The sequence below is a fragment of the Hemitrygon akajei genome, chromosome 29 (genome assembly GCF_048418815.1).
Source record: "Hemitrygon akajei chromosome 29, sHemAka1.3, whole genome shotgun sequence".
Lineage (NCBI taxonomy): Eukaryota > Metazoa > Chordata > Chondrichthyes > Myliobatiformes > Dasyatidae > Hemitrygon > Hemitrygon akajei.
Window position 1 is genome coordinate 14,845,198 of NC_133152.1, and position 23,709 is coordinate 14,868,906.

The 23,709-nt window shown below is 39.0% G+C and overlaps 1 protein-coding gene across 19 annotated transcripts in view; it reads right to left on the bottom strand.

Annotated features, from left to right (window-relative positions):
• Window positions 1–23,709, bottom strand: part of eif4g3b (eukaryotic translation initiation factor 4 gamma, 3b) — a 314,500-nt gene that overhangs the window by 136,800 nt on the left and 153,991 nt on the right. For 11 of the 19 annotated variants that reach the window (XM_073031699.1, XM_073031706.1, XM_073031704.1 and 8 more), the window contains 2 exons: window positions 21,377–21,469; window positions 15,983–16,015 (listed from right to left, as the gene is read on the bottom strand). In XM_073031699.1, coding sequence (XP_072887800.1) covers window positions 15,983–16,015; window positions 21,377–21,469 — 126 coding nt within the window. Of the gene's footprint in view, window positions 1–5,507; window positions 5,591–15,982; window positions 16,016–21,376; window positions 21,470–23,709 lie in introns of those variants that run through there. The other 8 variants (XM_073031707.1, XM_073031705.1, XM_073031701.1 and 5 more) reach the window with 3 other exon arrangements.

Genomic DNA, 23,709 nt, shown 5'->3' on the forward strand with positions numbered 1-23,709 from the left:
TGTAAACCTGTGACGATAGGACAATAAACATGAACTCAGAAAGAACTATCACTGAGTATAGTATATGCATAGAGCACATGAAGTAAGGTCGATATGCTTATAGCGCAGTTAGAAATTGGCAGGTATGACATTGTGAGCATCAGTCATGACTGAAAGAAGATTATAGTTGGGACCTAAGCATCCCAAGGATATACTTCCAATTGAAAAGACAAGCAAATGGGAAGAGGGGTTGGAATGACTCTGTTGGTAAAAAAAATGAAATCAGATCTGAGCAAGAAGTGCTATAGGATCACAACATGTAGAATCCTTGTGAGTAGAATTAAGAAACTGCAGAGGCAAAAAGAGCCAGATGGGAGTTGTGTACAGGTTTCCAAATAGTAGCATGAATGCTGGGTACAAATTACAAAAGGAGATAGAAAAAGCATGCAAGAAAGGCAATGTTATGGTGGTCTTGGGAATTCAATATGCACATAGACTGGGAAAATCAGGTTGGCGATGATCCGAAGTAAAGGAATTTGTAGAATGACGTCAAACTGGCTTTCTAGAACAGTTTGTGTTTGAGCCCAGGAGGGCAAAGGCAACTCTGGGTGTGGTGCAGTGCAATGAACTGATTTTATCAGGAAGCTTAAGGTAAAGGGACCCTTAGGAGGCAGTGATATGATAGCATTCACCTTACACTTTGAGAGTAAGAAGCTAAAATTGGTTGTATCAGTATTACATGTTAGTAAAGGTAACTACAGAGACACGAGAGGGGAGCTAGCCGAAATTGATTAGAAGGGGACTCTAGCAGATGATGGTAAAGCAGCAGAATTTTGTGGGAGTAATTCAGAAAACACAGGATCATTTCATCCAAAGGGGAGAAAATGGCTACCATGACAACATAAAAGCAAAAGAGAGGATATACAATAATGTAAAAACTGCTGGGAGGCTAGAGGATTGGAGAGCTTTTAAACACCAACAGAAGGCAACTAAAAAAGCAAAAAGGAGAGAAAAGATGCAATATGAAGGTTAGCTACTTAATAACAAAAGAGGATACCAAAGGCTTTTCCAGATGCATAAAGAGAAAGAGGGAAGAGTTGGCAATGGACCACTGGAAAAGTAGAAATAAGAAACTAAAAAAAAAATGGCAGATGAACCTAATAGACTACAAAGTACCCAGAACAACTTCAAGGAGTGGTGTCTCAGAAAGGCAGCGTCTATTATTAAGGACCTCCAGCACCCAGGGCATGCCCTTTTCTCACTGTTACCATCAGGTAGGAGGTACAGAAGCCTGATGGCACACACTCAGCGATTCAGGAACAGCTTCTTCCCCTCTGCCATCCGATTCCTAAATGGACATTGAATCTTTGGACACTACACTTTTTAAAAAAAATACATTATTTCTCTTTTTGCACATTTTAAAAACATTTATTCAATATACATATACTGTAATCGATTTACTTGTTCATTTATTTTTTAAAATTTTATTTATTTTTTTTCTCTGCTAGATTATGTATTGCATTGAACTGTTGCTGCTAAGTTAACAAATTTCACGTCACATGCCGGTGATAATAAACCTGATTCTGGTGTAGTCACTATTACTAAGCAGAAGGTGCTTGAGAACCTGAAAGGTCTGAAGGTGGACCCAATGGAATACACTCCAGCATTTTAAAAGAGGTAGCTAAAGAGATTGAGCATGATCTTTCAAGAGTTACCAGCGTTAGAAATGGTTCCAGAGAAATAGAAAATTGCAAATGTCACTCCATTTGTTTAAGAAGCGAGGGAGGCAAAAGATGGGAAACTATAGGCCACTTAACCTGACTTCAGTGTTTGGTAAGATTTTAGAGTCTGTTATTAAGGATAAGATTTTAGGTTACTTGGAAGCACATGATAAAAAAGAAAGCTGAAGTCAGCATTATTTCTTTCAGGGGAAATATTGCCTGCCAAGTCAGTTAAAATTCTGTGTAGGAACAACAAGTTAGGGAGACAAAGGAAAGTTGATGGATGTTGTTTACTTGGATTTTCAGAAGGCCTTTGATAAGTTGCTGCACATGGGGCTGCTAAACAAGATAAGAGCCCTTGTTATTAGATGAAAGGTACTAGCATGAACAGAAGATTGGCTGATTGGCAGTAGGCAAAGCGTGGGAATAAAGACGGCCTTTTCTAGTTGGCTGCCGGTAACAGGGTCTGCTACATTGCACATTATATGTTAATGATCAGATGACAGAACTGATGGCTCCAAGAACAAGTTTGCAGGTGATGCAGAGATAGGTGAAGCTGCAGGTAGCATTGAGGAAGTGGGGAGTCTGCAGAAAGACTTGGACAGGTTGGGAGAATGGCAAATCGGCAAATGGAAAAACAGCATTGGATGTGTTTGATGATGCACTTTACTAGAAGGAATAAAGGCACAGATTATTTTCTGAGAACAAAACTCAGAAATCAGAGGTACAAAGGAACTTGGGAGCTCCAGTGCGGGAGTCCCTATAGGTTTCTGGAATATTGGGAGCAGTTTTGGACCACATATCTAAGCAAGAACATGCTGGCTCTGGAGAGGATCCAGAAGAGGTTCACAAAAATGATTCCAGAAATAAAAAGGTTAACGTATGAGTAGTGATGGGTGGCATTAGGCCTATACTCACTGGAGTTTAGAAGAATGATGGAGGATCTTATTGAAACTTATCAAACACTGAAAGGCCTAGACATAGTGGATGTGAAGAAGGCGCTTCCAGTCGTGGGTGAGTCTAGGACCAGGAGGCACAGCCTCAGAATAAAAGGTCATCTCTTTAGAACAGAGTTGAGGAGGAACATCTTAGCCAGAGGGTGGTGAATCTGCAGAATTCATTATCACAGACAGCTGAGGAGGTTAATTCAAAAAGAGGTTGATAGGTTCTTGATCAGGAAGAGGGAAAGGTGGCAGTCTGGATGTGCTAAGTCTGCTATGACTTATGATCTTACATCACAAGTTCACTTATCACTGGGCTCTATTGCAATCTCTTGTTCAACAAAGGAGAAATTAAATTTTACATCTCCCCACCCTTCATGTTTCTTAATCATCTTATTGTCAATGGAGTGTTTTTGAAGCATAGTCACTATTGTAAAATAGGAATTTTGACAACATGCATCCTTTTGAAAAGGTAATAACCAGATAATACCTTTTGAAATGTTGATTTAAGAAATGAATGAATATTGGCCTGGATAAGAACAGCAAGCAAGAACACTACTATTTTTTTTCAAAATAATGTCTTGCCTTTCACCTCCACCTGAGAAAGCAGACAACCACTCAGCTCAACATCTCACCTTATCTGAAAGCCAGCAGCTTTGATTACACATTTAGTAGTGCACTGAGTACCAGAAGTTTTGTATTTAAATCTCTGGAGTGGAAATTAAACACTGAACTCGACAAGTGAGGTGCCAACTAAGGCTACGTCCACACTTCAGCAAGTCTTTCACGGCGGGATTCAACACCAAATATGTTGCTTGTTTTCGGTAGATGTGTCCTGCGCATGCGCAGGAGGAGTATCGCCAAAATATCCGTTTTAATGTGGACAGAGATATTTTTAAAAACGCAGAGTGTGGACGCCTATCGTTTTTACGCGAAACCAGTGTTTTCAAAACTATCCGGTCTGGTGTGGACGTAGCCTAAGCCACTGTAAAACTGACAAAGTAAGTTGACAGGGAAGGTAAAGTTCTCAAGTTAAGTTACAGATAATGTGTAGCCATTGGTGTCATAAGAATGTAAAGTGGTGTTAACTGCTAAAGATATTTTGTACTTTGTGATGAGGCAGGCAGTATTGTGAGGAATTAACAGGTTTAAAAACAACCAGGAAAGCCAGTGATCATTAACACTGAAAAGCTTCAAAGCATAGTTTAGGTGCATTTGTTTAATCTTGAAGTCTAGTGTGGAGACAGATATTTTTACAATTCCTCACATCACGTTATAATATCCAATATAAGGTACTAATTGAAAAAAATGACAGCTGGAAACTTCACAGTTATTACATTCAAGCAAAATAAATTATGGGACAGCTCAGTTTTACACAAGATGCCAAGCAAAACTAATTCCTTACTTTTAATAAATGCTTTATTGGGCATTACAGTAAAATCCCACAAGATGGCATGCACTGTGCGATAACATCTGTCCCTTAGCAAACTGAATCATTACTGAAGTCAGCTGCTAAAATAGAGCTTCATGAGAATATTTTGGGAAAGACAACAGTATTTATTTATACATCTTTAGGAAAATTCTCTAAGTTGCTTAAGTAGGACAGATCAGCTTTATTTTTAAGTTTCCTCCTTTCTTTACACTGTCATTGTTTAGAAGCATTTCTAGAGAAATGTGATAAAATTGCCATTACATTGAATACGGTTAATTTGCCCCAATGTTAGGTTCCACAGAACAAAAATCATGGGTTATCAGCATGAATGAGCACCAAAGCATCTGCTCAGAATCCAGATGACAAATGTAATAAAGACTTGTCCATGATCCATGCCAACTTCATCATCACAAGGGGAGATCGCTCCACATCTGTCAAATGTCTCTTAACAGGAAGATTTCAGCACCACAGTAAATTACTTGAATACCGACAGGTTTAACTATGTAATGCATAAATCTTGAAAAAACCCAAAGGCAGAAAACTCTATAATTGCTGCATTTGAGTTGAAAGAAGTTGGATTATACCTGGAGTTCCAGTTTCTAACACCTTCAGAATGGCTGAACATCTCCCAATTCTGCCCTGAAGCAGACAGAAGAACACTGGAAAGATGGTCTTGAAACAAAAAAATGTCTTTGTTGACAAACAATCTGTACTATAGAAGGAAAATGTACAACAGGGTAATAGAGTAGCATAGCTCATAGAGTTGCTGTCTCTCAGTTCCAGTGATCTAGGTTCAATCCTGACTTCTGATGCTGCATGTGGGAGTTTACATGTTCTTGATGTAGCAAGGTGCTCTAATTACCTCATCACAGACATACAGGTTGGTAGTTAATTAGCCACTGTAAATTGCCACTAGTGTGCAGGCACAAACGGTAGAATCTGGGTAAGTTAATGAGAAGGTGCAGATGAGTGCTTGATTGGCCAGTCTGTTTCCAAGTTGTTTAATCTATGATATTCCAATGAAAGCAGCATTTTTACTGGCCCTTACTGAGGGATTAAGCGCTGAGCAAATAAAATTGGAGTACGTTGTATAGTATAGAAAACAAAGCATGCGTATTTAGAGAAATGCTAAGGAACTTAATCTGCATAAAATAATATGCAAGAACTGTATCTGTTTAAAGTAACAGCAGGGAGGAAGAGGCAGTAAAATAGTTATCATTGCATCTTAGTGTCACACAAATACAATCTACAATATCCCGTCTTGTGACAAATTTAAATTATTCTGACATCTAGAATGGATTTACGGCTACAATGGATGTACTTGATAAATATGCAAGACGCTTTTCTTAAATTGAAGTGATACTCAAAACATACAATACACATGCTTAACTCCATTCTTTAGCCAACATTCCATTTGAAAAAGGCAATACTGACCTTCCATTTATTTTTCAACTGTTCTGTGCTAGCAATGTCTATTAAGTTCCTGTGGAGCATCTTATGGGCTTAGCCAATTTTTGAAAACCGAATGTACCTGTTGAAAAACGTCAGTACACTAGGATAGCTACAGAACTAATACTATGAAAACAATAACATCTGAAATTTAATGATTAGGATCGAATGAGGGAACTACACACAGAACTTCTGATTGGTGTGCTAACAGCAACCACGGACTTGATCTCATTCAATAAGTGGTGATATCATGAACTTCACTGCATAATACTTCTGCCATCAAAATATTCTTCCCCTTCCCCACCGTTCTGTGGTTAGGGCATATCTGAGATGTTAAATAATCATTTGTAGAAAGCCAGCATTTATTGACCATCACTATTTGCCCTCAGAAAGCTGGCATTGAGCTTGCCTTGAGCAAACACTGACTTTCTGGTAAAGATACACCCACAATTCAATTGAGAAGTAGCTCTAGCATTTGTACTTTGTGATAATAAAGGAACAGGAATACACTGTCAAAGCCTGAGACTTGTAAAAGAACTTGGAAATATTGGTAATCAAATGTGCATATTGCCTTTATTCTTCATTGGATTTAAGGTCAAGGTGTGGGTAATATCAAAGTAACCTTGCTAAGTAATAGTATGTGTTATGCAGCTGATATGATCTGCAGCCAATGCATGATAGGTGGAGGGAGTGAATACTTTAAGTGCTAGGTGTGGTACCAATGAAGCACACTGCTTTGTCTGGATGCTATCAACGTATGAGCATTGTAGCTCATTCATTCGTTCAGTGGAGGTGATTCAAGGACACTCATATAGTGCCTTGCCAATGGCAGATAGGCCTTGGGATAGCAGGAGTTGAATCTTTTGCCACGGGACCCCTAAGCTAGTCTTGCAGCTACTATGGTTGTAATTGGACCAGTTAGTTTTATTAAGAGTGCTGAGCACCATTCCAACTCCTCCCAATTATGGACAGTGTTAAACAGAGATACTTGGCAATGCTAATATCAAATGTGGGTATAAAAACTGATTTCAAATTTAAGTGAAATTTGAATTTGAAGTGTCCAAGTGATTGACACATGGTATTAAGATATTGTGTGCTGTAGCTGAGATACTTTATCACAAAATGATAAAATGAAACAATTAAGCAAAGGAACTATGAACAAATTTTAGCAAATTATATTATGGATATCAAAATATATTTTAATGGAATTCATGCTAAAGGTTCATTACAAAGTCTCCCCCTTCCACCCACTAGTATGAAATCCTAGCACATTGAGCCTCTTATGTACCTAGCCCAAGAGCCATCCATATGTAAGAGTTAATACTTTTCTAGTCTATAAGCTGTCCCTTGGTCATGAACGCCTGACTTATGAACCTCCCTGCGTATGATTAAGCTACCATATTAATAAATTCAATAAGTCAGACAATATATACACAAGTCATAATATACACAAGTTCAGTCTGCAAACAGCTCTCCCCTCTCTCTACACTTTTAGTAGTTGTTCTTTCTTATAGTCTTACATGTTTTTGATGCTATTCACTACAACACCGTGGAAGCATATATCACTCAATTATGATAATATTTGTGTACTTTCCGACCCATGTCTGTGAAAACGGAACCTAGATTATTTGGGGACAGTGTGTATTTAGATGCTACCTGTCCACCTGTACATTCAATGAGGTGGACCTCATTGTATATAGTTTATGATTATTTCATGGATTTATGAAGGGAAAATCATGCTTGACTAATCTTCTGGAGTTTTTTGAGGATGTAACTATGAAAATGGACAAGGGAGAGCCAGTGGATGTAGTGTACCTGGACTTCCAGAAAGCTTTTGATGAAGTCCCACATAGGAGATTAGTGGGCAAAATTAGGGCACATGGTACTGGGGGCAGAGTACTGTCATAGATTGAAAATTGGCTGGCTGACAGGAAACAAAGAGTAGTGATTAACGGGTCCCTTTCGGAATGGCAGGCTGTGACCAGTGGGGTACCGCAAGGTTCGGTGCTGGGACTGCAGCTGTTTACAATATACATTAATGATTTAGATGAAGGGATTAAAAGTAACATTAGCAAATTTGCTGATGACACAAAGCTGGGTGGCAGTGTGAAATGTCAGGAGGATGTTATGAGAATGCAGGGTGACTTGGACAGGTTGGGTGAGTGGGCAAATGTATGGCAGATGCAGTTTAATGTGGATAAATGTGAGGTTATCCACTTTGGTGGCAAGAACAGGAAGGCAGATTACTATCTAAATGGAGTCAAGTTAGGAAAAGGGGAAGTACAACGAGATCTAGGTGTTCTTGTACATCAGTCAATGAAAGCAAGCATGCAGGTGCAGCAGGCAGTGAAGAAAGCTAATGGCATGCTGGCTTTTATAACAAGAGGAGTAAAGAGGTCCTTCTGCAGCTGTACAGGGCCCTGGTGAGACCACACCTGGAGTATTGTGTGCAGTTTTGGTTTCCAAATTTGAGGAAGGACATTCTTGCTATTGAGGGAGTGCAGCGTAGGTTCACAAGGTTAATTCCCGGAATGGTGGGACTGTCATATGTTGAAAGATTGGAGCGACTGGGCTTGTATACACTGGAATTTAGAAGGATGAGAGGGGATCTGATTGAAACATATAAGATTATTAAGGGATTGGACATGCCGGAGGCAGGAAGCATGTTCCCGCTGATGGGTGAGTCCAGAACTAGAGGCCACAGTTTAAGAATAAGGGGTAGGCCATTTAAAACAGATGCGGAAAAACTTTTTCACCCAGAGAGTGGTGGATATGTAGAATGCTCTGCCCCAGAAGGCAGTGGAGGCCAAGTCTCTGGATGCTTTCAAGAGAGAGTTAGATAGAGCTCTTATAGATAGTAGGGTCAAGGGATATGGGGAGAGGGCAGGAACGGGGTACTGATTGTGTATGATCAGTCATGATCACAGTGAATGGTGGTGCTGGCTAGAAGGGCCCAATGGCCTACTGTCTATTGTCTATTTGCACTATTGTTTTTGTTTGCTTTTAATTCTGTACAGAGAGAGCTCAGGGAAACCGGCATCAAATTCCCTGTATGTCCCCTCATACTTGGCAATAATAAAGGATTCTGATTCTAGGCCCAATAACATCATTACCCACCAATGTTTAAAATAAATACAACTGAATTTTTAACATCTGCTGTCTCCATGGATGCCGTTTGATGAAGTGAGCATACAATTAGTTCTACTTAAGGAGTTGGAGCCCCTACCAACTTTACACATCCCAATCAGCTAGGCACAGGAGAGAATACCCCCTCCAACACCCTGGGTGAATTTAGCAAATATACTGCACCTCTGTAATAAATCTTTAGAAGCTTCTGGCTTCAGCTCATATCAATTACAGGTTAAGTAAATTTCAATCTATGTCTTAAAACAAGCAATTTTTAAACTGAAAAAACATTGGTAAAAATACCTTTATGTTGGAAGGAGAAATCATAGGACTATAATGAAGTAGTGGCATTCCCAATATTACTAAGATTCCTCCCTCTCCATGGGTTAACAAAGGATTCTGCTAAAAACTGAAACTCTTGATAAAACTTGTTAATGGTTTTCATAGCATGTTTAAATCTTGTTTCTTTACTCAATCATCATCAGTTTCACAATTTAATAAGACCTCTGCAGCCCCATTCTGCCTACTTAGCCAAACCACAAGAAAACAAATGATTGGCATCAAGACAACTTTGTGATGGCTTTCTAATCAATGGAGATATTTGTTGTAGCCCTTGCCCATGACACATTTTATTTATCCTAGACACCTTTTAAAAAGCACCAGCATGAAGATTTAAAGGAAATGTTGATTCCCCAAATCATGCAACCAATCCTAATTGTCCCACACAATTCAAAATAGGATTTACATTGCACAATTGAAAATGGGAAAAAATAACTGACAGTTGAAAAAGGTAAAACCACAGAAGATCACCATCACCTCTTTATTAGCCTTAAAATGTAGTTCCAAAAATAGATCGAACAAATGAACTATTACATGCCTTAAGAGTCTATAGTTGAAATAGACTGCAATCTAACTAAGCCAAGTACTACTATTAAAAATTTGGAATAATTTCATAGTTTAGAAAGGTATCTTGAATCAATTACATAAAAATCTCACAATATCTCTCACCATATTATTTAGGAAGTCAGAAAACATGTTAGAATGCATTAGCTGAATCAAATCAACAAAGTCAAAATTGCCAGCTTTCGTTAAGATACATGTTATTTTACTATAGCTGGTGGTAAATTTGAGGATTATACAGCATTGAAATCAAAACCTTGTCAGGAGATGTTTCTTAGCACTTAATGTTCAACAAATGTTAAAACTAATTAAAAATTCCATTGAAGGTGATTGCCCTGCAACATTAACCATCTCTCAAGTGCTCAAAGGATGCTGCTTGGCCTGTTGAGTGATTCCAGTGCTTTCTTATTTTTTTAATATATGTTCCTTTTCTTCTAAGCATCCACACTTTGCAACATTTCCCCAGTTTATTTGCAATAAAGTTGTTTAGAGTGAAAAAAAAGGTAGCTTGCAATTCTGCTCATTTCAATGCTCAAATCCTAAGGTTTAGTTTGAAAATTACATAAGATGTACAACTGTAAAATTGCAACTGACAGTCAACTGAAAGAAAAAAATACAACAAAAAAATTAAATATTTTGTGTGCTTTAAACATAAAAGAAAGGAAAAACTAAAATTGACCCAATGAGAGGTGTCAATTTACTCTACTTGAAGTCCTCTTTCCTGCCTTTCTTTCCACCACTTGTTCTATGCACACCATAGCATTCATGGTGCGGCTCTCAGCTTTTGATCATTCCCAAGCTGTCCTGTTCTTTCTCTTCCTCTGAATATCTCACCTTGTTCTATCAATTATCTCTTTTTAAGGTCCTAATTTTCCAGCTCCCTTCCAAATACACTAAAAATTATTAAAGCTATTTTCTTTGCTTCCCCTCTGTCTCTGTACTCAACTTTAATATCCACATCCACTGCAGACATCCCACCTCTCCCGGAAGTTCCGGGAGTCTCCCACATATTGATAGCGGCTCCCTGACGCCCGCAAATTATATACAATATCCCAGAAATTGATTGTTTTGAGAAGGAGAGGGAGAGGAAGAGGAAGAGCGAGAGCGAGCATCCTGATTGGTCTTTCTTCATGCTAAGTAGACCCATCAGTTTTCTCTGTGGGTGGGCTTTACAGTCGACCTAAAAAATAATGACAGTGTTGCTCACTGCACTGTTTGCAACAGTGACTTTTCTATTGCCCATGGTGGGTTAAAATGTAAAAGACATGTTGAGGTGAGTTCAACAGGTGCTATTCATTCATTAGCATAGCTAACGTTATTTAAACTAGCTGGCTAACTGCTAAGGAGCTACTCTACTGATGTCCTACGTGATGAGGCCAAACTCAATGGCACAGGGTATTTGGTTGCTAGCAGCTGGGACTGAGTGGCAGATGTTTTCGGCAGACCCCTGTGCGACTGAGCAGCCCTACTTAGGGACCACACTGCTCACTCCAATTGGGGAAGGGCCTAGAAAAGGTGGCCCAAAAATTGCCCATTCAATTACTCACCTGGATAGGTTACTGCGCCTATTGGGCTATTCCACTATTGCAGTCGAAATAAGAAACAATACAACCTAAAACTGGCAACAGGGAATGTAAGGACTCTCCTGGACTTGTATAGCATCTCTGACAGACCTCAACGGAGAACAGCCTTGATTGCTGCTGAGCTGAGGTGCTACAACATCGACATTGCTGCCCACAGTGAGACCAGGCTCCTGGATGAAGGCTCTTTAACAGAGGAAGGGATGGGTTACACCTTCTTCTGGAAAGGTCTCCCCCCCCCCAGGTGGACAACATCTCCACGGAGTAGGACTGGCCATCAAGAACACCTTTCTACCAAGTCTCACAGAAACACCTGTTGGCATTAGTGAAAGACTAATAACCCTCCGTATCCCCCTGGCAAAGAAACATTATGCCACGCTTCTCAGAGCCTATGCACCAACTTTGTCATCTGAGAATGAGGCCAAGGAATGCTTTTACTAGACATTGGATGAAGCTCTTTGCCGGATCCCTAAGAATGATAAGATCCTTTTGCTTGGGGACTTCAATGCTAGGGTGGGACGGAACAACAGGATATGAAGTGCAGTGCTAGGTAGGCATGGTATTGGCAAGGTCAATACAAATAGCATGAGGCTACCTAATCTTTGCTCTGAGCATAACCTTACCATAACCAAAACCATCTTTCAGCAGAAAATATAAGACCTCGTGGATATACCCTCGTTCTAAACATTGGCACATAATCCACTTTATCATTGTGAGACGTAGTGACATCAAGGACGTGCTCATCACTCGTGCTATGAGAGGTGCAGAGTGCTGGAATGACCGCCGTATGATTGTGGCCAAGCTCCATATGAAAGTATGTTCCCCCTTGCAGCTGCAAAAACCCAATAAAAAGCGGCTAAATTGCAACCGCATGAGAAACACAGAAGCAAGAAGTGAGTTTCGACGCATCCTAGCTGAGAAACTAAGGGAGCTAGAACCTTGCCTGAGTTCAGAAAATACCATGGAACAACAGCGGACCTATATCAGCTCTGCGCTCTATGAGGCAGCAGCCGAATCCATCAGCCATAAGAGCAGGAACCACCAAGATTGGTTTGATGATAACTCAAATACCATCCAGAACTTGCTTAAGGACATGCACAAAGCACACCGGACAACTTTAGATAACCCTTCATCCACCAGCATCAGGCAGCATTGGCAGGCAGCTCGAAGGAAAGTGCAAAAGGCAATTCGGGCTATACAAAATGAGTGGTGGACTGAAAAGGCACATGAAATCCAGTCCTTTGCCGATAATAATGACATGCATAATTTTTACAATGCTGTCAAAACCATCTACGGCTCAATAAATCAATGCGTTACTCCCCTGAAAACAGCAGATGGTCTAACACTTTTGAAGAATCAGAATACCATTCTGCTGAGGTAGGCTGAGCATTTTAACACCCTGCTTAATCAGGACGCACACCCCACCATCCTGGACAAACTGCCTGAACTTCCTCCTATCCAAGACCTCAGTCTACCACCAACCTTCGTACAGTCGGCCCTCCTTATCCGCAGGGGATTGGTTCCAGGACCCCCCCCCCAGATACCAAAAAAAGCGGATGCTCAAGTCAGTGGACTTGAGGACATGGCGGAGCTCCGGAGCTTATTTAACCTGTCTCAGTGTGGTGGACTTTAGGACCTGGCAGAGCACTGGACCTTATTTAACCTGTCTCAGTGTGGTGGACTTTAGGACCTGGCAGAGCACTGGACCTTATTTAACCTGTCTCAGTGTGGTGGACTTTAGGACCTGGCAGAGCACTGGACCTTATTTAACCTGTCTCAGTGCGGTGGACTTTAGGACCTGGCAGAGCACTGGACCTTATTTAACCTGTCTCAGTGTGGTGGACTTTAGGACCTGGCAGAGCACTGGACCTTATTTAACCTGTCTCAGTGCGGTGGACTTTAGGACCTGGTAGAGCTCAGGACCAGCCGCCCACAGTGGTTCTGTTCCAGAAAACGATCACGATAGAAAATAAAGTGGAAATAATAAAGCGATCGGAAAGAGATGAAACGCCATCGGTCATTGGAAAAGTGTTAGGATGCAGTCGGTCAATGATTGGAACAATTTTAAAGGATAAAGTGAGAATAATGGAGCATGTGAAGGCTCTGCCCCAATGAAAATTACAACTGCAGTGGTTTAATTATTGAAATACATATGTTAAGTGTTTTATATGCATAGAAAGGTAAAATATATACTGTACTATATACTAAGACAAACGTTTGACTAACTGATGCTAAATAATACTGGATATACCCATTCCGACTTAGAGAACTTCCGTTTTTTTTATTCCCGATCTGCAGTAACCTATGCATATCTTCCTGTATACTTTAAATCACCTCTAGATTACTTATAATACCTAATACAATGTAAATGCTATGTAAATAGCTATTATAGTGTATTGTTTAGGGAATATTTACAAGAAAAAAAGTCTGTACATGCTCAAACAACAAGTGCTGGAGAGAAAAGACTTCCGGGTTTTCCCGATCAGCAGTTGGTTGAATCCGCGCGTGCAGAACCCGCGGATAAGGAGGGCCGACTGTATGAGAAAATGTAAAATCATCCATCTTGACAAGAAAAACAAAATAATCATATCTCAGAATCAAGCATAGAATGGGACATAAGCATATCCATGCTGACGATGAGATACCATTTACCAGTGGTTGGTACATGCAATATGTTTTAACATTGCTATTTAAAGGCATGACAATTTAAGTGCTCATCAAATGCTGCAAAAGTAGCTGCCTCCAATACTTACTCAGACAACCTCCCATTGGATGGAGTTCTTTCTCAGATCCCCTCTCAAGCTCATTCTCATCTCAAATCTATGCCCTCTAGTCTTAGATATTTCAGCTATGGAGAAAAATTGCTAACTATCTATACCCCTCATAATTTAGTACGTACTATTATCAGGTTCACCCTCAGCCTCTCCCATTTCATGAAAATCGAGTCTAACCAATCTAGACTCTCCTCATAACTGAAATGCTTCACACATTTAATATAAACAAGATGCTTTGGGATTTTTCTTAATCAAATATGCCTGTGACATTTTTGGTCCCTCTTTGTTGTCCTAATTTTTCTTTTTTTCTGAAGGTAATATTGGTGGATGCTTTTAAATATGATAAAGAAACCAATTTCCACAATTACAGTCAAAACATGGCTTTACCTCTTTCAGTAACTTCAAGCTACCTTAACTATCTGCCCAATATTCAATGAGAAGATCTGTTTTTCAACTAAATATTAATTGATATGGGGAAAAAAAATTAAGTGATCAGCAGAGACAAAATGGGATTAAGGGAGAAGGTGATGGTACTTGTGGACAAAACCGGTTTAATGGTTTTATCTGGAAAAGATCAGCATTCAAAGGAAATATGCTCTTTGTTTTGATTTTGGGGAAAATGTACCTACAATTAAGCCTTGATGGATAGGGAGATAGACAGCAGCTTGTTCGTCCACCCAAAAGCCCTGCAGTAGAATGTGAAAATGAAAATCTCATGAAGTTGGCTAAAAAAAGCTGCAGTTTAAATACTATTTTCAACATAAGAAACAACTGCTTGCTGTTTGAAAATGGCTGAGAATTCTTGATACAGTCTCAGGTGCCGAGTCAAAGACATCAATGAAAGGCAAAAGAACATTCTGCTAGAGGACAATGAAGTGGCAGAAGTAGTGATCTACATTAAGGTTAATGTTGTAAAGAAAGATGAGGTCCTGCAAATACTAAACAGGGAGCTGGGAAGAAAATTGCAATGAAGACAATTGAAATAAGTAACTGGAAGTTTTCTATTGGTGGCTTGTCATACCAACTGCTGAAAAAGGAGAGCACACACAAATGGCATAATTTAAGTGATGATGCAAAAACAAAGACTTTATATTCCTGGGACACTGGAATTACTCTGAGAAAAAACAGAAGTTGTGCAAGCTGATCATGCCAGGTATTAGTTACACCGCAGCTGGAGTACTAGTTGCCATATAAAAGGAACTAAACAGTAGCACCAAACTATTGATTAATACGGTCTCCAAAGAAAGCCAGAGATTTAATTGAGATGTAATGCTGACATTTCTAGATGAGGCAAGAAGGAATGGTATTTTACACTGAGCAAAGAAGTGAATAATGAGTAACCAATTTTAATGCAACATGAGGAAAGATTGATTTCTCCCCAATATTTCATTTAAAAACTCAATTAGACATGATTTTTTAAACAAACCCATGCAAACTTTTTCTAATCAGTCTCTACTTACCCAAACAATTGCCAATTCTATCGCTGAATGTTTGTAGAATTTTCCCTTCCACCTCAAGTAAGTTGACCTATGTGGAGTGACTTGGCTCATTCATTTTCAGAACAATGATCTAACATTTAAAATTTCTATTCTTCAGGCAGCAACCCTAAATCTACATTCCCTAAGTCTACATTACGCAAAGTTAGGGCTAATGGTCCAACAATTTCCTTCAGCAACGTGAGCCACAGGATTTATTCACGTTATCTAACAAATTAATCTTTGACAAGTCCTATCAATTAATTTTATTTTTAATCACAAATGAATGACAACACATCTGCTCCCTAACATAATGAAAATGGTGAAGATGAAGCTAGAAATTTTCCAATATTAGTAGTTAACTAACCAAACAATTATTTGGTGATCTAACGAGTCTTGGTTGCAGACCATTTTGAACATAGTTTTTGTTGGTTGAGATCAGATACCCGAACCAAATTTTAACAATTTTCGGTGACTAGTTGTCATTTCTAATTGTTCTGCATTTAATAAGTGCATTGTTTGATCAATAAAGTGAGAACTACTCATTAAGGCTAATTTTTTCTCTTGGCAAAAATTGAGACGTATGAAGTGAATGGAGTAAATACCTGGTGGTGGGCTGCCCGGGGCCCTGCTGCGAACTGAAGAGAAGTAAGAAATACACAAGGGAAAGGCACACAGAGTCAGCAAGAACGCAAGGACAGACTAGAAAACTCAAAAGCACAAGCATTAAACCATAGTTCTGATATACCAGTACTTGATGTCACTAAACACACATTAGCTTTAAAAGAAAATCAAAGCTTTCCACAAATCAGAATTACAAGGCAGCATTTCCATCGTAAGTAAATAAAAAATTCTGCTAAATTGAACTAAATATGTGTTCAATACCTTAATACCTCAGATTTTATACTGGACAAGGTCTCGGTAATAATCATGCAAAAACTGTAATTATCTAGGAATCCCAAATTAGTAATGACAATAATAAATATTAATGTATGCAAAATTTACATTTAAAAAGAAAAAGTTGTTAAACTCAGATGTGATATATGTTAATGAATCTATCTGAGATCAATGATACATGATAGCATTGCCACACGAGTAGAGTAGAATAACATGAGAGGATAAATCCTTCAAAATTCAGGATCAAGAAGTAAAAGCACTACTGAAGATGCAATGGCTGCAATCACACAGGTCAAAGCAGAGCTCAGTCTAGGATTGCCCAAACCAACTAGACAATGGAACACAGGCACACTCAGGAGAAGACATCATAGACAAATATGTAGCAATTGCAGAGAAGAAAAGAAGATTAGATTGAATTGTTCATTACAAACATTATCAAGGTGTCATTATCCAGAAATCAATGACTTATTTTAACAATGTTTCTGAATGGAGCACAAGGCAAAAATATCCAGGTAATCAGCTCTACGGTGGCAATAACATGAACTCATTGAACAAGCTGTACGTAAAGTGATATCTTGGAAGAAGAGGAGTGTCAATCTTAACTTGAAAATGCTGAAAGTTGAACTTCTTACAAATATTAGTTCGGCTTCTTTTGCAAGGTCTGGTTTATTCCTTTAAGCAATATGCAACAGGAATTTGTTTTGACAGAAATGCTTTGTCAAATTTAATAAATAGGTAATTCAACAACTTTTTCTTACTTAGCACAAACCCAAGGCCCAGAACTCTAGGTCTAAGACGTTTTTAGTTAACACATGGATGAAACGTTACAGAAATATAGCATGTATAGCCAGAGCAATAAAGTACAAAATAATAAAACACCAACTGAATGCAGAGCAGTGGCCCAACAACTGACTGCAAGGACAATATTAACTGTATGTGTGAATGGGATAGAAGTTCTGGCTTGCTGAAATACAGGCAGCCCAGTATCATTGGACACAAAAAAGCTCAAACTAACTCTTGTATGTAAACCTGTAAAACCCTGAAGCACTCACAATAGACAACAGCAAAAGATGGAATCAAAGTGACAGGATAGGAAAAAACTCCAATTTTAGGTATGCTGTGATATGAAAAGGTGATCAACAATAAGTTCTGAAAGGAATCAATGAAGAAGGATGAAGAATGAATCATATCAAGGACAACAAGGAAGAACATTGTAGTTTTTTTAACATTCACTGTCTACTAACCTCAGCTATATTTTCTTCTTACTGTGCTTGAGAATTGGTGAAAAGAAAATCAAAAATGATTCAAGAGAGTTTACATGTTTTTCTAGTTTAGGGGAAAGGAGTAAATGGTAATGGTGGATGGAATGAAAACCAGGTTATTTACTTGACAGATGATAACTTCTTTTGATGGGCCAAGTATAAAATGAACAGATGGAGAAAAAGAGCAGCTGCTAATGCCCACAAGAATTATGCCATGAAAATATTGTACATGATCTGGGTGTCAGAAGAAAGGAAATCCAAACAGAGCTGACAGGGAAATAGAAGGAAAAGTTTAGAACTATTTTGTAATCAATGGTAGTAGTGGTGGAGCAAGGTATTGCTTGAACTCAAATCTGAAGAAAAATAAATCCCAATGACTCTTTGTTGAACAATAATGCCACAGTTCATTGAAGAGAGAAGTAATATCTTCTCAAAGTGAGCAAAACTATTACAAGATACAAAGCATTATAGAGGAAGAGGCTTTAGCATATATCAAATTCCATATCAAACTTAAGAAGTGGGTATTATACAGACTTTGAAGGCAAGATGTCATTAGAGTTCCACAAAAACAAGTCAAAGGAGATAGTTAGAAAAACTTGACAACTTCTGTTGTACTTTTGGCATAAGATGTAGTTTTGGTACAGAAAGGAAATGCCACCAAACCAGATTTCTTTGGGCCCATGAGATCTTAGGTAAGGAAAGGCTTTTTTCAAGATACTGAACATTTTACAATGCACTGGAAACAGAAATTTATTGAAGAATCTATGACTACTAATAATTATTTAGTTTTCATTAATATGAAAACTAAATAATGACTACTAAATCTGAGTCTTTGTTAATTGAGACAGACAAGGATTAGCTCAGTTTTGTCAGCAAAAGTGCATCACTGCTCATAACTATGTCCAATAGTTATTTTAAGTTGAGTCGAATAAACACAAGTACTTCAGTAACAATAAAAATTAAAAATAAGCATATTTAGAGACATAATCATGTGAATGAATGAATATCCAAGAGAAATTACTCGTAAGTCAGTAGTTGTTAAGTTGTTTAACAGATTAGTATATCTTCCATGAAAATTTAAGTCATGAGACATTGACACCACTGACTGATTTTGACTGACCTGAACCAATTTCCTTTCAAAAATTCTGAATTACTTCTATTAAAATACCTACCTGTTAACATATAAACAGAAGTTTTAAAATTCTGCTGATGCTAGAAATCTGTTTTAAAAATACTGGAAGTACTTGGGAGATCAGGCCACATCTGCGTGGAAATAAACTGAGGTCAAAGACCCTTCGTCAGAATTAGAAAGGAGATAGAAGAAGCTTGTTAGCTGCAGGGACGAAAGGAGGAAGGGTATTTCTCTTAGGGTAAAACTGGGGTATCACTGGAATAAAATGCAAATCAGATTATCTGATCAATGAGTGAAAGGGAGCAGTAAGAGAAAGAGAAATTGGACAAATGATCATCAAAAGAATGCAGGAGATGCAAAATTCAGAAGAGGAAGATATGGCCAACAGGTCAGGCTGGCTTCTAAATAAGGGAAATAAAGTAAACATCACATATGAATGACATATATAGACAGAAAAATCAAGTTGCCTGAAGTTGTAGAATTCAATAAAAAGTCCAGATGACTGCCTGGACAAATAGTGTTTTTTAAGCTTGCGATGGGCTACATTATGCTGGAGGCCACTGAGCAATAGATCACAGAGAGAGTTGGATTAAAGTGACAGGCAATAGGAAAGTCAGGGTTGCCAAAGAGCTGAACATTGATACTCCATAAAGTGGTCATACAAACTGCATTTGCTTTCCCCAATGTAAAGGAGACCACATTGTGAAAACCAAGTGCAATGCACTAGATTAGTAGAAGTGTGAGTGAATTGCAGCTTCACCTGTAAAAACTGGTTGGTGGAAAGGGAAGAAGTGAGGGACAGTGCTGCATCTCTGTGACTGCATGGTAAAGTACTGTGAATGCAGGTGATAGGTAGGAATAGAAGAGTGGACCAAGAGTTGCAAATGCAACAGGACCTGCAAAATGCTGAAAGGGAAGGAGAGGAGAAGATGTGTCTAGTGGTGGAGTCTTTTTGAAGGTAGCAGAAATTGTGGAGAATGACCTGTTGAATTTGGAGACTAGTAGAATGGAACATGAGGATCAGAAAAATTCTTGTTCCAGACATGCCATCCTGCTCTGCATTTCACAACTAAAACACCTACGCTCTGACTCGCCTATTCACTACTGAACGAATAATATTGTTTATAGGATAGTTGTCATGGTCACCAAATCATCCCAGCTTCACAATATCAGACATCCCAACTCCTCCTACCACCTAGCAAGCTTCTTTTCTCTCCTACCATTTCTAACGAAAGCTAGATTGGTTTATTATTATCACATGTACCAAGATACAGTGAAAAAAACTTGACTTGCATACCGTCTATACAGATCAATGCATTGAAGTGATACAAGGTAAAACAATAACAGAATGCAGAATAATGTGTTCCTGTACAGAGAAATGCAGTGCAGGTACAACATAAGGTACAAGGTCACAACGACGTAGAAAGTGAGTTCAAGAGATCATTGTATCGTACTAGGGAACCATTCAATAGTCTTATAGCAGCAGGATGGAAGCTGTCCTTGAGCCTGGTGTTAAGTGCTTTTCAAACTTTTGTACCTTCTGCTCAATGGGGGGGGGGGGGGGGGGAAGAGAAAAGGAGGAAGAGAGAATGTCCAAGGAGAGTGGGATCTTTGATTATGCTGGTAGCTTTACTGAGGCAACGGGAACTTTAGACAGAGTGTATGGAGGGTAGGCTAGTCTTTGTGATCTGTTGAGCTGCTTTTTAATTTTTTTATATGGAGAGATACAGTACAGTAGCAGGCACTTTGGCCCAGTGAGCCGATAACACCCAATTACATGCATGTGACCGATTAACCTAAACCTACTGATCTATACATCTTAGGAATGTGAGAGGAAACTGGAGTACCTGGAGGAAACCCATGTGGCCACAGAGAGAAAATAAACACCTTAGAACAAGCAGCAGGAAATGAACCCAGGTCACTGGCGCAAGTAACAGTGTGACAGCTAACTGCTACGTGCCACGCCACCCCGCCTGCAACAGCGATTCCAAGCTATGATGTATCTGGATAGGATGCTTTTTATGGTGCATTGATAAAAATTGACAAGGGTCAAAGGGGACATGCCAAATTTCTTTAGCCTCCTGGAGCAAAACAAAATAGGTACTGGTGAACTTTTTTGGTGTTACATCAATATGATTGGACCAGGACAGTCTACTGGTGATGTAAACTGGTGCATGTGTACCGCAACCCTTCCTGAGGTCAATGACCAGCTCTTTGTTTTGCTGACATTAAGGGAAATGTTGCTGTTATGACAACATGTCACTAGGCTATCTCCTTCCTGTACTCCAATTCATCATTAGAAATGCCTACTACTGTGGCATCATCTGCAAACTTGTAGATTCAATCAGAGCAGAATCTGTCCATGACATTGTGAGTGTATAGGGAATAGAGTAGGGGCTGAGGGTACAGCCTTGTGGGGCATCAGTGTTGTGAATAAACATGACAAAGGTGCTGCTGCCTTTCCTTAGTGCTGAATTTGAAATGTTAACTTGTTCTCTTCCCCAGAGAGGTAGGCTGACCTGTTGAGCTTTACCAGCATTTCCTGCTTTAAATTTGATTTAAAGTTATCATTGACTGGCAGGCATTATTCTGTTGTGGAAAGCACTGAAAATAAAATGCATTACACCAAAAGCATGCCTTTTAACACTAGAATAATAAATGTGAATGAAATCAAAATGCTGCATGGCAATTTCACAAAGATAGCTTACCTGTCTTGTCTGTGGTTGTGTAGTCATTGTCTGTGGATTTTGGGAATACACAAGTGGAGGAGGAGCTGCATTCTGTCCAGACTGGAAGGCTGCCTGTATAAAAAGAACCATGGCTAGATTAAAAACACAAATAGGTCTGCAACTGTCTGGAAATACTAAACAGATCAAAAGGATCTTAGTCAGTACATTCAGGTAACATTTACAGCTTGAATGGATTGAGCATGGATAATTACCCTAAGCTTTAGCAAATAATGCAACTGTAGCACTCAATGTGAAACGCTTCTTTTGAAAGTGACAAAGTCGCATGTTTAGTAGTATTCTATTTTTGAAAAAAATTGATTTTCAACACAGCAACTAAAAATAATATTTCAAACACCACAGATCTACCAGAACAATACAATCTCTTTAACTGATATCACAATCAATATACATTCAGTGGCCACTTTATTAGGTACACCTGCTCATTAATGCAAAAATCTAATTGGCCAATCATGTGGCAGCAACTCAATGCACAAAAGCAAGCATTCATGGTCAAGAAGTTCAGACCAAACGTAAGGTTAAGGAAAAAATGAGATCCAAGTGACAGACTGTGGGATGCTTGCTGGTGCCAGATGGGTGCTTTGAGTATCTCAGAAACTGCTGATATCCTGGGTTTTTGATGTACCCCCGAACAAAGATCCACTGAATATTGAAATAAATTACCTAATGAACACATAGAAGAAGATGCAGCACTCAAAAGTAACTAGAAGTTAAACTGATCTCAATAAGAATAGGAATTCATTGACATGGAGAAGAAAGGGACAAAATCTCTGGAATTTATTTAAAGAAACTACTTTCACATATCATTGGCCAGCTTGTACTCCTTCCCCCACCTCCTTATTCTGGCTTCTTCCCTTTCTCTACTTCCAGTCCAGATGAAGTGCCTCGATCCAAAACATCAATTGCTTATTCCTCCCCATAGCCTGCCCTGCTGAGTTCCTCCAGCATTTTGTGTGTTTTGCTCAAGATTTCCAGCATCTGCAGAACCTCTTGTTATTATTATTTCAACTGTCAGTTTCTCACTTGCTTCTGGATAATTTAAGATCCCTCAGCTACATCAAAAATTCAATAGGAATGTTCACCATGTTTACATGTCAATATTAACATGCTCCAAGGGCAATCTGTTTTGTGTTTTAGTTGGTGACACTGTGCATTTACAAATAATTGTGGTGGGGGAGTAGGGGGGAGGAGGGAAGAGGATGAATGAGAATGTGTGATTGAGTTAGATCACAGGTGACAAACAAATTATTACAACACAGAAACAGGCCTTTTGGTCCTTCTTGGCTGTGCTAAACCATTTTTCTGCCTAGTCCCACTGACCTGCACCTGGACTATATCTCTCCATACACCTCTCATCCATGTTTTTCTTAAATGTTAAAAGTGAGCCCGCATTAACCACTTCATCTGGCAGCTCATCCCACACTCCCACCACTCTCCATGTGAAGAAGGCCCCCCTAATGTTCCTTTTAAACTTTTCCCCCTTCACCCTTAACCCATGTCCTCTGGTTTTTTTTCTCCCCTAACCTCAGTGGAAAAAGCCTGCTTGCATTCACTCTATCTATACCAATCATAATTTTATATACCTCTATCAAGTCTCCCCTCATACTTCTATGCTCCAGGGAATAAAGCCTTAACCTATTCAACCTTTCTCTGTAACCCAGTTTCTCAAGTCCCGGCAACATCCTTGTAAACCTTCTCTGCACTCTTTCAACCTTATTAATATCCTTCCTGTAATTCAGTGACCAAAACTGCGCACAACATGAAATATGCAAAATGTTATAATCTTAAAACAGGTCAATAATTGGGATGAATATAGCGATGGACCTGAACTTGAAATACAGTGGATTCCAGTTAATTAGCCCAACAGTTAATTGGGATAACTGCTTATTTGGGTTAACCCTTAAAGAACAAAAACTAATCAGGAAAATAGCTGGGAATCCCCTTGTTTATTTGGAATACTATGCTAGACAGGAGACTACGGCTGAACAGTTTCTAACTAGTGTCAGTCACATGATCCTAAGTGGCCATTAGACACTACACCATACTTAGAACGTGTTTGTTTTCAAATACAGTGATTTCCGTCACTGACAGTTGATGAAAAATAAGCAGTAATAGCATTTAGAGTTGTCTTGATCGCTGCAGTTCTAAATATTCGGGTTTGGAGATGCCAGAAACAGCCAGGTGGAAAAATGAAACGATTTCACTACTTCAACAAGTTAGGTACTATGAAGAATTTAAAGGTATCAATAATCATCATCTTGAGTGTTACAATGAAAATTAAGATTTGGAGAATG